The sequence below is a fragment of the Elephas maximus genome, chromosome 25 (genome assembly GCF_024166365.1).
Source record: "Elephas maximus indicus isolate mEleMax1 chromosome 25, mEleMax1 primary haplotype, whole genome shotgun sequence".
NCBI lineage: Eukaryota > Metazoa > Chordata > Mammalia > Proboscidea > Elephantidae > Elephas > Elephas maximus.
Window position 1 is genome coordinate 19,823,974 of NC_064843.1, and position 16,984 is coordinate 19,840,957.

Sequence of the window (16,984 nt, forward strand, 5' to 3'; positions counted from 1 at the left end):
ACCCACCAGCTGCTCGCAGGAGAAAGATGTAGCAGTCTGCTCCCATAAAGATTTACAGCCTTGGAAACCCTATGGGGCAGTTCTACTCTGTCCTACAGGGTCACTATGAATTGGAATTGACTTAACAGCAGTGGATTTGGTACTGATCTGGGTGAAATAACCTTCTCCCACCTTACTAAGTCCTTTAGCTTTCAAAAGGCTCAAGCGTAACTTTCTCTCTAATACCCCACCACATTCCAGTTGCCCCCTCCCCATTGCTTATGTTCCCAGAACTCTCTCCTCACATTGCACTGGGATTGTGAACTACTGCAATATTGATATACTAATAATTTTCACTGGGATTAAAACAGCTAACATTTATTGAGCACTTGCTTCATTCCAGGAATTAAAAAAAAAAATCCTGTTGCCAAGTCAATTCCTACTCATAGTGACCCTATAGGACAGAGTAGAACTGCACCAAAGAGTTTCCAAGGAGCATCCTGGTGGATTTGAACTGCCAACCTCTCGGGCAGCCGTAGCACTTAACCACTATGCCACCAGGGTTACCATCCCACGGACTAGCTATCACAAAACCAGTTCTGGCAAGTCTATTCCAACTCATGGTGATCCCATGTGTGTCAGAGTAGACTGTATTCCATAGGGTTTTCAATGGCTGATTTTTGGGAGGCAGACTGCCAGACTTGTCTTCTGAGGTACCTCTGGGTTGACTTGAACCTCCAACCTTTTGGTTAGCAGTTGAGCACATTAACTATCAGCACAAAATTTTTTTGCGATTGCAGCCAACACACCAACCCTCACTTGATAGGCACAACATTGCCGAGGTACGTACTATTACCTTCTCTCTTTTACCCATGAATAATAGGCTCAGAGAAGTTACCTAACTTGGCCACCATTTTAAATTACTCAGTGGTAGTCAAGCTTCAAACCAAACTCTGAAATCACTGGGCTATTCTGCCTCCTTTGCTTTGTACTTCTGAGGCCCAAGTTATTGTCTGCGACAGAGCAGATGCTCAATAACTAAGCCAACTAAATGAAAAGACTACCACCTGGCCAAAAGGCATGTGTGAAATGTCAGTTGAGAGACTCATCAATCAAGGGGTTTTTTGTTAATTTTCACATACTTATTCCACAAACACGGATAACCCATTGCATCCTGCCGATTCTGGCTCACAGCAACCATACAGAACAGAGCAAAACTGCCCCATAGGGTTTCTTTATGGAAGCAAACTCCCCCATCTTTCTTTCGCAAAGCAGCCAGGGGTTTAACCACTGCTCACCAGGGCTCCTCAAACACGGACAAGGGCACCTATTTGGGTATGATGGAAGATGCACTACCAGTGGTCCTTGCCCAGAAGTACCTGGAGGACCCAGACCCCTCCATCTCTCCTGTCCTGTAGCTCCCCTCTTGCTCTCTACACTCCAGCCACTCTGCCTTTCTTTCTGCCCTCAAAAGCACTAAGCGTTTTCCTGCTTCAGGCCATTTGCTGTCCCCAACCTCATCTTTCCTTAGGTCATTTAAATTTCAGCTCACATGTCACCTCTTCCTCAGACAGTAGACTGCCCACCCCCACCCTAACAGTGTTCTGTTTTCTTCAGAGCACCTGTCACGACCTGAAATCATCTTTGTCTATTTATGGTCTTCTTGCCCCACTGGAATGTGAGCTCCCGGGTGGGGGCTCCTGGGCTGCCTCCTTCACTGTAACGTGCCCAGGACCTGCAACGGAGCAGACGCCCAAAAGTGACTGGATGAACAACCAAAACTCAGTGCACGAGACAGACGCGGAAACAGATTGTTATAGAGGAGGGTACTGGGTAAGCAGGTGGAAATGGAAGGGGGCTGGGAGACTTCCTGGAGGAGGCGACCAAGGGCTCAGTAATCACCAGGTGACCGAAAACTAGGAAAGTGAAACTTGGGCTTCGGTGTCCGCAAGACGGCTCTCCAGGCCTGCGCTGTGCAGCCGATCCCCAGCCGGAGGGTCTGAGCTCAAGGAGGCTGCAGGGCCCAGGCCCGCCCCTCCCGCCCTCCTCGCAGGCGCCGGCACAGTCGGGCCTGGCCAACAGGCAAAAGGAGCTCCACCTTCCGGGGCCAGAGGGCGGCCTGAAGCGCCCGTTGTCACCCGCTAGAGCCCAGCCCTGCCGTCTCTGCCGCCCCGGAGAAGCCCACTCACTCCTCATCCGCCATCTTCTCCCCAATCCTGCGTTGCCTCCAAGACCACCGAGTTCGGAGCCGCGGGGCTAGCCGGGCCCACTTTTCCTTCCGGCTTCCGCTGGAGGCGCGGGAATGCCAGCGAGAGGGGGCGGGGCCTCAGCAGTGCGTGGGTGGCCTTTCTGGCCCTTCGTCTCAGTAGCCCGAAGGTGAGCGGAGACGCGTGGGAGGACCCTCCTGGACGTAGGCCCAGGTTTGACCACGTGACCGTCTGGCCCCGCGAAGCTCTGGCTTTTCCCTCTACAGGGCAGGGACGTTTTAGGGGGAGCTATTTTTATTTTGAGTCACTGAATCACCCTGAGCGCAAGCACCCTCTACTTCAGCCAGGTAAGAGTCGTGGAGGAAGAAAGAACCTTAGCTTGGAGCGCAGGTAGTGCCGCGGAAGAGCACTTCCCTAGTCGGAGCCGAAATTTTCTTCAGCTGTAAAAAGGGATAACCACCTGGACTCGGCAGAATTGTTGAATTAACATTTTATCTGCGGACATTTATTGAGTCTAGCATTAAAATAGGTGCTGAGGAGCTAGGAGTGTGTTATTTATTAATTTGTTCGTTGATTGAAAAAATATTTATTAGGCCCCTATTGTGTGCCTCCTGATAACGTACGAAGTACATAATACGAAGTCTCACCATCTTTGCTTCTAAGGAGCATTCTGGCTGTGCTTCTTCAAAGACAGATTTGTTTGTTCTTCTGGCAGGTCATTCTTTCTTCACCAACTGGCAATACCATGGTGTCAACCCTTCTTCGATCTTCGTTATTCACTCTCCAGCTTTTTCATGCATATGAGGCAGCTGAAAATACCATGGCTTCAGCCAGGCAAACCTTGTCCTCAGAGTGACAGCTTTACTTTTTAAAACACTTTAAAGAGATCTTTTTCAGCAGATCTGCACAATGCAGTATGTAATTTGCTTTCTTGACTGATGGTTCCACGGCCATTGATTGTGCATCCAAGTCAGATGAAATCTGGAGGGACCAGTCTGTGGAGAAGGACATTATGCTTGGTAGAGGGTCAGGGTAAAAGAGGAAAACCCTCAACAAGATGGATTGACACAGTGACTGCAACAATGGGCTCAAACATAGCAACAATTGTGAGGATAGTGTTGTAGGTGTGGTCACACAGGACACAACTGAGGGACACCTGACAACAAAAACGTGTGCTTAAGAAACCCTGGTTGCTCAGTGGTTAAAGCGCTCTGCTGCTAACTAACCAAAAGGTCAGCAGTTCGAACCCATCAGCCACTCCACAGAAGAAAGATGTGGCGGTCTGCTTCTGTAAAGATTTATAACCTTGGAAACTGTCGTAGTCATCTAGTGCTGCTATAACAGAAATACCACAAGTGGATGGCTTTAACAGAGAGAAATTTATTCTCTCACAGTCAGAGAGGCTAGAAGTCCAAATTCAAAGTGCCAGCTCCAGGGGAAGGGATTCTCTCTCTTGTCGGCTCTAGGGGAAGGTCCTTGTCATCAATCTTCTGCTGGTCTAGGAACTTCTCAGCTCAGGGACCCCAGGGCCCAAAGGATGTGCTCTCCTCCAGGCTCTTCATTCTTGGTGGCATGAGGTCCTCTTGCGTCTCTGCTTGCTTCTCTCTTTTATATCTCAAAAGATATTGATTCAAGATACAACCTAATCTGGTAGATTAAGTCCTGCCATATTAATGGAACTGCCTCTATTCCTGCCTCGTTAACATCATAGAGGTAGGATTTACAACATGTAGAAAAATCACATCAGATGATAAAATGGTAGACAATCAAACAGTACTGGGAGTCATGGCTAAGCCAAGCTGATGCACGTGTTGGGGGAACACAATATTCCATCCATAACAGAAATCCTGCGAAGCAGTTCTCCTTTGTCCAGTAGGGTCACTATAAATTGGAATCAAGGGCAATGAGTTTGGTTGTTTTTTTTTAATGTGCCTCTACCACTGTTGGTCCACTTGTTGTACTGTGGTGGTTTGTGTTTTGCTGGAAGCTATGCCACTAGTATTTTAAGTATAGCATGATCACTCATGGTGGACAGGTTTCAGCGGACTTTCCAGACTAAGACTAGGAAGAAAGGGCTGGCGATCTGCTTCTGAAAATTAGCCAATGAAAACCTTATGGATCACCACAGAATATCGTCCAGCTTGCTTGCTTCAGGCACATCATCAGTAGAGCATGACGTTGCATTTGGGGAAGTAGAGGGCCAGTGAGGGCAAGGGAGAGCTTCAGTTCGATGAATTGGCACAGTAGCTACAACTGTAGACTCAAGCATAGATGGTGAGCATGGATCCTGAGGAAGACAGGACAAAGCAACATTTCGTTCGATTGTACATAAGGTTGCCATGAGTTGGAGTCAGCTTGATGGCAGCTGTCTACATGTGCCTGGTAGCAGAGAGGTTGAGCTATAGGAAAGAACAAGTTGAGGCTAGAAGGGTAGGAAGGACCCTATCAGGAGGCTGGTACCCTGTTGTAAGGCCACAGTGGCTAGAGTAATCCTTTAAGACTTGAGTCATGCCTCTGCTCAAAACCTCCAGTGGTTTAGGTTTTCAGTCAAAGAAAGAAAACCTGCAAAAAGCTACAGGATCCACCCCTGCCTCCTTAGACCCTCTGACCTATCCCTGTCTCCCCGCCACACTTTCCACTCAGTCACGCTGGGCCTGAAATACACCAGGAGCGCTTCACCTTTGCACTTGTTGATCCCTTGGGAATGCTTTGCTCCTAGATAGCTTGGCTCTCACCTTCCCCACTGTTGGGTTTTGTTTAACCTTTAACTTGTCCATTAGGGCATGCCTGACCGCCCTATTTAAAAATCCAAGGCTCCCTCCCCTCTTCCTGAGTTAATTTTCTCTGTAACACCTGACATACTATATGCTTTACTTAAATATTTATTGATTGTCCATCTCCCTCCTCAAGGAAGTAAGTTGTTTTGTTCTCTGTTGTATCTCCAATGCCTAGAACAGTACCTGGCACATAGTAAAAATAAATAAACCAAACCAGTTGCCGTGAAGTCTATTCTGACTCATGGTGACCCCATGTGTGTCAGAGTAGAACTACTGTCCGTAGGGTTTTCAGTGGCTCATCTTTTGGAAGCAGATTGCCAGGCCTTTCTTTAGAAGCGCCCGTGGGTGGATGTGAACAACCAACCTTTCAGTTAGTAGCCAAGCATTTAACCTTTTGTGATACCCAGGACAACCTGGCACATAGTAGGCTCTTAATAAATCATTATTGAACCTAATTGGCTGTGCAAACTTTCACCACAAACACAATAAATATTATTTCTTAAAAACCTTATTGAATGAATAAATAAATCGGTGAATTCTGGGTGTGTTGCGAGGCCACCGGAGAGTTTTGATCAGAGTGCCATGACCTGACTTTCATCAGGAACCCTCAGGCTGTGCTTGGAGAGTTGACTAGGGGGCCACAGATGGAAGCCTTTGCAATGATCTAGGTGGGAGGACCTCTTTATAAAGACCTCTTTAAGGTGTTTAAAAAAACAAAGATGTCACTTTGGGGACTAAGTTGTGCCTCACCCCAAAAAAAAAAAAAAAAATCACCCAAGCTATGGTATTTTCAATCACTTCTCATTGGTGAAGAATATTGAATACACCATGGACTGCTGGAAACAAATCTGCCTTGGAAGAAGTACAGCCAGAATGCTCCTTAGAAGCCAGGATGGTGAGACTTTGTCTTACATACTTAGGACATTTTTATCAGGAGGGACCAGTCCCTGGAGAAGGACATCATGCTTGGTAGAGGGTCAGTGAAAAAGAGGAAGACCTTCAATGAGATGAATTGACACAGTGGCTGCAACAATGGGCTCAAAGCATAGCAACAATTGTGAGCACGGTGGAAGGACCAGAAAGTGTCCTGTTGTGCGTAGGGCACTATGAGTTGGAACCTACCAGAAGGCACCTAACAACAAGGATGTGGGAGGAGCTGATGGCAGTTTAGGTTAAGGTGGTACGTGGAGGTGGTTAGAATGGTTGGAAGGTGGGTGCATGCTGAAGGATTTGCTGATGGATTGTGGCCTGTGAAAGAAAGAGGAGTCAGGGATGACATCAGGGTTTTGGCCCCAGAGACTTGGGTGGAGGAGAGATCTGTCTGGCTCAAACCCTGACTTCCAAGTTCTCATCTTTTAAAGGCTGTTGTCAAAGCTAACAGAGAATGTTAATGGGATCAACCAAGTTTATTGAGCCCTTTCTGTGGGTGTGGTGCTGGGCTATTGTTTCCTTAATTCCTTACATTTCTTTGAGGTGGATACCATCCTCCACAAACCGAAGTGAGAACTTAAGCCACTTGCTTGAAGTCACACAGCTGGCAAATGGTGAGGCTGGGATTCAGATGCAGAGTCCGTGCTCCCCTCTTAGTGCCCCCACTGCCTTAATTTCTATGCCTCTAAAATGGGGCTAACAGCCTACCTTGCTCCCTTAGCACAGAGCTTGGCTGGGAGTGAACTGGCCCATAAAGGATTGACAACTGGGCTTCCCGTGCACCACACTTGTTGACTGTCACTCTTCCCCAGCCCCAGGAAACCCCGCCTGGCTGGAGTGGACCCTTAAGGGCTGGAGGGTAGGCCCCTTGCAGTGGGCTGCAGGCTGTAGGCAGTCAGTATGGCAGGTCCTGAACAGTACCAAGGCTGCCCCTTCTGCCCATCACCCCACCCACCGCCCTGCTACCGAGTCCACATCAGGGTTTTCCGGCAGTCATGGGACACCTGGCCTTGGCCTCTTCTGGGCTGGCCACCAACCATGAAGCTGCAGAACACGTGCTCTCAGGCCTGTGGGCGAGCTCTGTGCGTTTTCATTGCCCCCCGGAAGGCAAATAAAGCCACTCAGCCAGCTGTTCCTGGTCTCCTGTGCCATGCCAGGCTGAGAAGGGCTTGGCACAGGACACAGGCAGTCTCGGCTCCCAGCTACCACTTGACCTATCTGGGTTCTGTGGCCCTGGGAGGCCAGGGCAGCCGCAGAACCTCCAGGCCCATTTCTATTTTTCGATCCAGCCCCTCCTTATTGGGAAGGCTGTTGTAGAATTAGAGTGAAAACTCCTGCTTTTGTTCTTTGTTCTCTCTGCCTGGACTGCTCTGCCCCCACCCCTAACCTTCCTCGTCATTCAGATCTCAGTTTAAATGTCACCTCCTCAGAGAGGCCCTCCTTGATCACTCAGTCTAAAGCAGGGTCAGCAAACTTTTTCTGTAAAGGACCAGACAGCAAATATTTTTCAGCTTTTCAGACCTTACCATCTGTTAACAGCCACTCAACTCTGTCTTTGTGGTGCGAACAACGTCATAGACCATATAAAGGGGGAAGGCTTAGTTCCAAAAAAACTTTACTGATCAACGTTGGAATTTGAATTTCATATCATTTTTATATATCATGAAATATTTTCCTTCTTTTGATTTTTTTTCCCCCAACCATTTAAAACTGTAAAAACCATCCCTCCCTTGTGGGCTGTATAAAAAAGGCGGCAGAATGTATTTGGCCCGTAGACTGCAGTCCCTGGTGTAAGGTCTTAAACATTTGTGTTTCTGAGGCTTTTTTTACCCATATCCTCTTGCCTTTCCTTTCTCTGGTTATCATCTGTTTCCCCCTCTAGGCTATAAGCTCCCTGAAAGCAGGGGTCCTGTTTCCTGCCTTTTTCTTTCCTTTATCTTTTCTAACATTTCTTAAACACTCCTTGCCAGGCACTATCCCCGGTGCTTTACGTGTGGTAATTTATTTAACCCCTATAAGTTTTGGTTGGGTTTTTATAAGTAAAGAAGTAACCCTACGAGTAGGTAAGGAACCCTGGTGGTGCAATGGTTTAAGCACTTGGCTGCTAGTGGAAAGATTGGTTGTTTGAAACCAGCAGGACCTCCGAGAGAAAAAAAGACCTGGCGATCTGCCCCCAGAAAGATTACAGCCTAGGAAACGCTGTGGGGCAGTTCTGCTCTGTCGCATAGAGTTGCTATGAGTTGGCATCAACTCAGGGGCACACAAACAACAAACAGTGGGGTAAATAATCTTTTTAGCCCCATTTTACAACGCGGAAAATGAAGTCTTGTTCACCAATGTTTTCCCACAGCCTAGAACACGGCCGAAGCTGTCAATAAAACAGGGCTACCAGCAAAAACTTTTTTAAAGAATTCAAGGATTCAACAGTTCTTTTTTTTTTTTTAAGGAATCAGAATAGTTTCCATTTTCCATGTGTACCAGTCAGGGCTCAATCAGAGAAGCAGAACTAGTAAGGAATACATATTAGGAAATTTATTGTAAGGAATTGGCTTAAAACAACACAAATTTATTATCTTACAGTTCTGTAGGTTAGAAGTCTCACTGGGCTAAAGTCAAGGTGTTGGCAGGGCTGGTCCTTCTGCAGGCCCTAGGGGAGAATCTGTTTTCTTGCCTTTTCCAGCTTCCAGAGGCTGCCTGCATTCCTTAACTAGTGGCCCCCTTTATTTCCAAAGCCAGCAATCCTGTCACTGAGACCTGTGCTTTCTCATCACGTCCCCACCTCTAACTTGGACTCTCCTGCCACCCTCTTTCACTTATAAAATCCTTGTGATTACAGTAGGCCCACCCAGATAATCCAGGAAATCTCCTCTCAAAGTCAGTTGATTAATAAACTTAATTCTCCCTGGTCATGTAACACTATATTCACAGGTTCCAGGGATTAGCTCCTTGGACGCCTTAGGTGAGAATGGACGTCTTCTGCCTACCACACGAAGGGAAAAATAAAGTCTGTGTTAGATTTCCCATCATTTGTTTTTACCATTAGTTTTTTGGGTTTTTTATTGTTTTATATTAATTTACATATAGAGAAGAGTTGACCATAATCTCTTAAACTGCCTCTGGACTCTAATGTTTTAATCTGGCCCTGGGTACTTAGTTTCTCAATAAATGGGCACTAGAATTACTAGGGAGCCCTGGTGGTGTGGTGGTTAAGAGCTCATGCTGCTAACCAAAAAGTCAGCAGTTCGAATCCACCAGCTTCTCCTTAGAAACCCTGTGGAACAGTTCTACTCTGTCTTATAGGGTCCTTATAGTCAGAATCAACTCGACGCCAACAGGTTTGGTTTTGGTTAGAATTACTAAGCAGAAATGGAGAAGTCAGGCTTGTAGAATTCGGTAGGATCAGGTGCAAGAGATACATCTTAGAGAGCTTGTACAGCAATACAGATTCCAGTCCTACCACAGACTTACTGGTTCTACTGGGTGGGGCCTGGGAATCTGAGTGTCTACTTGCCTCTCTACCCTTGTAGCACTCTGTTGGTGCCTCCTCATAACCCCGTGGAGGGCCCTACTACAAGCACTGGTGATGCCCTGCCTAAAGGCTTCCTCTTGCACAGCACAAGCTATGCTGGGAGGTTAATGCCCATAGGGTTTTCTAGGCTGTAATCTTTACAGGAAGGTGGATCAGTGGTTAAGCACTTGCTTGCTAACCAAAAGGCTGGCAATTTGAACCCACCCAGGGGCTCCGAGGGAGAAAAGACCTGGCGATCCCTCCCTTAAAGATTACAGCTAGGAAACCCTATGGAGCAGTTCTGCTCTATCCTGTAGGGTCGCTATGAGTTGGAATGGACAATACAGCACACAACAACAACATCTTTACGGGACCGGATCACCAGGTCTTTTTCCTCTGGAGCTGCTGGGTGGGTTCGAACTGCCAGCCTTTCGGTTAGCAGACGAGCACTTAACCATTGTGCCACCAGGGCTCCTTCTAAATCTACTACTTGCACTCACAGCCTTGTCTTGGGGTCTGCATTTGGGCAAACTAAACTAGGACAAGTACCCTCGAGGATATTTTATGATAACCATTGCTAAGGATGATTCTGTTAATTACCCCCACCATCCCCCCCCCATTTACCACACGCCAAACCCCACTCTTGGCACGGGAAGTGGAGAGATGAGTCAGGCAGAGGCCTCTAGAGAAGGAGAAAGTGGGAATTCAACAGATGGAGAGAGTGCCATTTTAAGATGAACTCGGTGAGACTTTTGGGAAAAGATGGGAAATGAAACACATGCTTCTACTTTTGCTGTACCCCTAAAAAAACCTAAGCCCCCCTAAATTGACAATAAGGGGGTTTAATTTTCAATAAATTCAAAATAAATTCCCAAGGACTAGAAAACAGAAAGCGGATGAGTTAATTGGTAAAATCGAAAAAACCAAACCCTCAGCCAGAAGTGAGAAAAGCCAAGACCAACCTGATTCACCCCCACAGGATTCCTCCCAAAGGACTTGGTGACACCAGGTACCTCTGAAAGTAGAATTGAAATGTGTTGGGGGAAGGGGTATAAAATAGAAGGAATCGACTAAAAGTCTGTTGCCAAAGCAGTTGGATCAGACCCCCACCACCCCCAACTCTAGGCAGCTGGACACTTGAACCCCAGCAGAGGGCTGGAGGTTTACCAACTGGAGACAGTAAAACAGAGGGTGTCTCAGCTTGGCAAGCCCAGTACATGTTAGGGCAGGGGTGCTATATTGAAAACAGTTTCTTATGAAGGGATTAATTGAGCACCTGTGTATTAGTTTCCTACTGCCACTGTAACAGATTACCACGAACTAAGTAAGTGACCAAAATTTATTCTCTCACAGTTGTAAAGTCCAGAAGCCTGAAATCAAGGTGTCAGCAGGGCTGCACTCTCTCCAGAGGCTCTGGGGGAGAATCCAATCTTTGCCTCTTCCAGCTGCTGGTGGCTGTTGACATGCCTTGGCTTGTGGCTGCATCTCTCTCTGCTCTGTCTTCACATCATCTCTGTGTGCCTAATCTCCGTCTGCCGTCTCTTACAAGGATACTTGTGCTGGAATTTAGGGCCCACCCCCATAATGCAGGATTATCACCTTATCTCAAAATCCTTAATTTAGTTACACCTGCAATGACCCTTTTCTAAATAGGGTAATGTTCACAGGTTCCAGGGATTTAATGCGGAGAAATTTTGGGAGGCCATATTTGAGCCTACCATAGCCTGCATGCTCAGACATCCTGTCTGAGTCCTTCCCATACCTCCACGGCTGGCCCCATTGCCCATGTCCAGAGGGGCCAGGCGAATTGTATATAGTGACGCTGCCCACATGGCTCTAGAATCAGACCAGCCAGGCTGTTACATTCCAGGTAGAAGCCTCAAGGGATCTTCTCTGGACAACCTGAGCAGATCAAGGGGAATCATCTAAAGACATTTTAACATCAGGAGCTTCCCCAACAGATGATGGCTCAGCTCAAAGTCAATACCCCCCTCCCCAAAGTACACACTCTTAAATCCGAGCAGAAAACCTCAGACATCTGAGGAAAGCCTCTTACAGGAGAAATTGAAACAGAAACAGAAAAAGTAACTAGAGGAAAGAGAGATAGAATGCAGGGAGGAGAGGAGAATTAAAAAACAAACAAACAAAACAAAAACTCAGAGAGCTACCATGAAGCAAGAACAGGATGCTATGAAAAGGAATATCTTGAGAACAAAAAAAGGCTCTCGAAAATTAAAAACATGACAGTGTTGTTAGGTACCATGAAGTCAGCTTCGACTCATAGCAACCCCATTTATAACAGAATGAAATGCTGCCTGGTACTGTGCCATCCTCATGATCGTTGTTATGCTTGAGCCCAGTGTTGTAGCTGCTGTCTCGGTCCATCTCTCTGAGGGTTCCTCTTTTTCACTGACCCTGTACTTTACCAAGCATGATGTCTTTCTCTAGCAATTGGTCCCTCTTGATGACATGTCCAAAGTAAGCAAGATGAAGTCTCACCATCCTTGCTTCTAATGTGCATTCTGGATGTACTTCCTCCAAAACAAATTGGTTCATTCTTCTGACCAAACCAAAACCAAACCCAGTGCCGTTGAGTTGATTCCGACTCATAGCGACCCTATGGGACAGAGTAGAACTGCCCCATAGAGTTTCCAAGGAGCACCTGGCAGAGTCGAACTCCTGACCCTTTGGTTAGCAGCCATAGCACTTAACCACTACACCACCAGGGTTTCCATTCTTCCCATTCTTCTGACAGTCCATGGTATATTCGATATTCTCCCCCAACACCACAATTCAACTGTGTCAGTTCTTTTTCAGTCTTCCTTTTTCATTGCCCAGCTTTCATATGCATATGAGGTGATTGAAAACACCATGACTTGGGTCAGGCACACCTAGTCATCAAAGTGATTGATTATCTTTGCTTTTTAAAATGTGACAGTAGAAATAAAAAAAATTAATAAAGGTGTTGGAAGATAAAGTTGAAAGTTTATTTCAGAAAGTAAGACAAAAAGACAAAGAGGTGGAACAGGGTAAGGTATTTAGGGGACCAGTCTGAAAAATCCCTATCTGAATAATGGACATTTCATCAAGAAAGAACAGAGAAACAGAGGGGACAGATCATCAATAAAATAATTCACAAAAGTTCCCCAGAACTAAAAGACAATGTGCTTTCAGATTGAAAAGGCTCACCGAGAATAGCACAGTGGCACACACAATAAAGGGTATTACCCATGAGATAGGAGCTCTACTTAAAAACCACCTGTAGGAGACAAAAAGTCGACATTTACTCTAAAGCAAAAATGAGAAGATAAAAGAGCAGGGAAATTAACCTACTGCCGTCAGGCCAATTTCGACTCATAGCGAGAGTACTGGAAATGGAACAACCAGAACACAGTGAAAGAGAATGTTGACACATTGTGACAAATGTGACTAATGTCACTAAACAATTTGAATGGTCAAATGGGAACCTAACTTGCTGTGTAAACTTAAACCAAAAACACAATAAAATACTGTTTTTTTTAAAAAGGAAAAAAGAAGAGGTTCACTGAGTGCCCAGCACATTGAATAAAAGTAGACCCCAAGAAACATCCTCATGAAATCTCAGAATCCTGAGGACAGAGATTCTGTATGCTTCCAGAAGAGAGGGGAAAAACAGGTCACATTTGAAGCATCAAGAAGTAGAGTAAGAGAACCCCGGAGGGAACAGGAGAGCAGTGGGATGCAGACCTCAAATTCTTGTAAAAAGGCCAGATTTAATGGTCAGACTGAGACTAGAAGGACCCCGGAGGTCATGGTCCCCAGACCTTCTGTTAGCCCGAGACAGGAACCATTCCCAAAGCCAACTCTTCAGACGGGGATTGGACGGGACAATGGGATAGGAAATGATTCTGGTGAGGAGTGAGCTTCTTGGATCAAGTAGACACATGAGACTATGTGGGCAGCTCCTGTGTGGAGGGGAGATGAGAGAGCAGAGGGAGTCAGAAGCTGGAGGAGTGGGCATGAAAAGAGAGAGTGGAGGGAGGGGGTGTGCTGTTTCATTAGCGGAAGAGCAATTAGAAGTATATAGCAAAAAATTTTTTTTTCAAGGTGCATATAAATTTTTGTATGAGAGACTGACTTGATTTGTAAACCTTCACTTAAAGCACAATTAAAAAAAAAAGGTAATTTTGGACTTCTCAACAGAGACTTTGAAGCAAGAAGATGATGGAATAAATGCTTTCAAAATTCTGAAGGAAAATGATTTCTAACCTAGAATTCTATACCCAGCCAAGAGGACAGAATAAAAAATTTCCATATTTGGAAAGTCTCAAAATTTCTACTTCTCACACATCCTTTCTCAGGTTGCTACTGGAGGCTGTGCTACATTAAAAAGAGGGCATCAAGGAAAGAAGAATAAGACATAGGACCCGGGAAACAAACCCAGCACAAAAGAGAAAGATGCAAAGGGAGTCCTGTCGATAATGGTAAAGGGAAGTCCCAGCAGGCCAACTGCAGCAGAGAGGGCAACCAGTCCAGATCCCAGCAACTCTAAAGGCTCCAGGGAGTTTTTTTGCCCCCTTATTGTGGTAAATATGTATTTAAGAGCCCTGGTTGCACAATGGTTAAGCACTTAGCTGCTAACCTAAAGGTCAGTGGTTCAGACCCATTCAGCCACTCCGCGGGAGAAAGACCTGGTGACCTGCCCCCATAAAGATTACAAACAAAAAACCAAAGCCATGGCTGTCGAGTGGATTCTGACTCACAGCAGCCCTTTAGGACAGACTAGAGCTGCCTCACAGGGTTTCTAAGGTTGTAACCTTTATGGGAGCAGACAGCCACATCTTTCTCCCCAACTGCCAACCTTTCGGTTAGCAGCTAGCGCTTGATCACTGTGCCACCAGAGCTCCTTCTGTAAATATTACAGCCTAGAAAACCCTACGAGGCAGTTCTTCTCTGTCACATGGGGCTGCTATGAGTCGGAAATCAACTGGATGACACCTAACAACAACAACGTGTATAACAAAACACTGATGATTTCAACAACCCTCACGTGTACAGTTCAGTGACGCTGAACTGAACATTGATCATGTTCAACCATCACCCTTACCAGGAAGATTTCTGTTGGACTGGGGTGTCTTGAGATGAGACTTAGAGCATTGGCAAAGAGTTTGGGGTTGACTGATGACAAGTACTAAGAAAATTAGGCCCAAAGAGGGAAAAGACGAGACAATTATTAACTCAGGGAAGAATAAAAACCTACCAGGAAAGCAAAGGTCATCATAGTTTATCATAGAGCTCAGGTGTGAATGGCACTTACGTAGTAACAAAAATGTAAACACTAACAACTTTCTCACCAAAATCAACACGTAACTGTGTTGGGAGGATAGAGGGCTGGGAAAGGTGTATGTATGTGGTGGGGACGTGTGTGGGGAGGGAAAGAGCAGAATCTTCATTTCCTCTGGTGGGAAGGCAGGTTATACTGAAAGTTACGAAGTGGCAGTGGAAGTGTATTATTTAGAGACGTGAAATTAAATGACAAAAATCAGCTAAAAGTGTCAAAGTGGTTGTTTTGGGGGAGGAGAAAATGGGAGGAGGGAGCGAAACGGGAGATTTCTGGTTTTAGAACTATTTGACTCTTCAAGATAGGTGCCTGTTTAACTTTGATACAGATAAAATCTGAAAACAAAAAAAGGGCAGGAATAAGCTATATTCAAATGCCATTTTGACAATGGTTACCTCCAAACTGTGGCTTATGGGTATTTTTTTTTCTTTCCTTTTATGTTTTTTATGCTTTTTTTCTGCAAATGGTTTGAAATAAGAAAAAAATATGCTATTTTTTAAAAGGGAAAAAGAGAAGCCCAGTGGTAGCCTGGAAGCCAGTTGCTTCCATCCACCAGCAGGTCTTACTGTGTGGACAGTGGGGATGGATACAAAGGTTATCTCTGGGGAAGGAAGGATGGACAAGGCTTGGTGACTCAGAATAGGGAGGTGAGGCAGTGTCAAAACAGAACTATCAAAATAACCACGGCCTTGACTTCCTGTTTTTAAATAAATACTAGCTGGCATATTTCTAGAATATGAAAGATAACTGGCAGCTATTGACTTTCTAGTCTATAGGACAGCACAGTGTCAAAGGGCTTTATTTTTTTCTGCGGCTTCTCTTGCCCACCTACAATTTACACAGCTGTCCAAGCCATCTTTTTAAAGCATATGTCAGATCACCTCACTCGTTGCTCACAAATATCCCATGGCTTCCCATTTTCACCCAGAACCAAACCCAAACTCCTTTCTGTGGTCTGCAAGGCCCTGCTTGGTGTGGTTCCTGCCCCTGCAGATGTCTCTGACCCCTCTTTTACTTCCCCCAATCACCCCAACTTGCTGGGCTTACCCACTTATCTGCTCCTGGAGCGTGCCTAGCTTATCCTCACCTCAGGACCTTTGCCCTTGCTGTTCCTTCATCTCTGTTCTCCTAGATATTCATATAGCTACTTTCTTAACATAACTCAGGTCCCGTCACAAATATCACCTCCTCCGAGGGACCCTCCAGAACCACCCTGCGAGGGGTAACCCTCCCACCTGCTCCAACCATTTCCTGTGTCTTCCCACATTTTACTTTCTTGTCCTGAAGGCACATATCACCATGTGAAATTATTTTTTTTTTAAAAGTGTTCTAAAAATTATTATCAAGATATAATTCACATACCATAATCATAATTTAAAGTATACAACTCAGTGGCTTTTAGTATATTCACTGTGTTGTACAACATTTCCATCACCCCAACAAGAAACTCTGGAGGCATTAGCAGTCACTCCCAATCCTCCCCTCCCCCTCATCCAGGGCAACTACCAATCTACTTTCTGTCTCTATGGATTTGCCTCTTCTGGGCATTTTATATAAATGGACAAATGGACTCATATAATATGTGGCCTTGTGTGTCTGGCTTCTTTCACTTAGCGTGATACCCGTTGGTTTTTTTTTTTTGCTTCCTTATTTATTATCTGTGTTCCCTGTTAGGCTGTTAGGGGCTGTAGTACCTACAACAGTGCCCGATGTAAGTTATTAAATATGGATTAAGTACCTTTTTTTTTATGTGCTACGCAGGTGCCCTGGTGATGCATCTGTCAAGTGCTTGGCTGCTATCTGAAAGGCGGGTGGCTTGAACCCACCCAGGTCTCAGTGGGAGAAAAGATATGGCGATCTGCCGCTCCTATAAAGACTACAGACTTGGAAACCCTATGGGGCAGCTCTGCTCTGTTGTATAGGGTTGCTATGAGTCAAAATCAACTTGCCGGCACAAAAGCAATTGCTCCAAGGAAACTCTCCTCTAACCACCAGCTTCTCAGTAATCTTAAGTCTTTCCTGTATACCCTCAAGATGGGTGATGGGCTGAGGGGTAGTGGGCTGGTTTGGGGAAGTCTCCCCTTGCCAAGCTCAGCAGACATGTCTCTTTAGAAAAGGATGCCTCACACCAGCACAGAGGTCTCAGTCAAATCTGAAACAAGTCCAGTTGAGCACCTGTTTCTAAAGATTTCCCTGTCCCTTTGGTACTTATTCAAGACAAATCTTTGGGACAGTTAAGGTATTCGCCTTGCTGCTTTCAGCC

The 16,984-nt window shown here is 45.7% G+C and overlaps 1 protein-coding gene and 1 long non-coding RNA gene across 11 annotated transcripts in view; one reads left to right on the forward strand and one right to left on the reverse strand.

The window, feature by feature from the left end:
• The window catches only part of SLC9A8 (solute carrier family 9 member A8), an 82,312-nt gene extending 80,037 nt beyond the window's left edge, over positions 1-2,275 (reverse strand). For 8 of the 10 annotated variants that reach the window (XR_007515357.1, XR_007515358.1, XR_007515356.1 and 5 more), the window contains exon 1: positions 2,169-2,275. Coding sequence is in view for 6 of the 10 variants with exons in the window: in XM_049868921.1 (XP_049724878.1) it covers positions 2,169-2,182 (14 nt within the window). In the remaining 4 variants the exon portion in view is untranslated. The remainder of the gene's footprint in view (positions 1-2,168) is intronic. The other 2 variants (XM_049868919.1, XM_049868917.1) reach the window with 2 other exon arrangements.
• Positions 2,276-2,370: 95 nt separating this feature from the next.
• The window catches only part of LOC126067230 (uncharacterized), a 74,055-nt gene continuing 59,441 nt past the window's right edge, over positions 2,371-16,984 (forward strand). The window contains exon 1 of the long non-coding RNA XR_007515363.1: positions 2,371-2,533. This is a non-coding gene — a long non-coding RNA (uncharacterized LOC126067230). The remainder of the gene's footprint in view (positions 2,534-16,984) is intronic.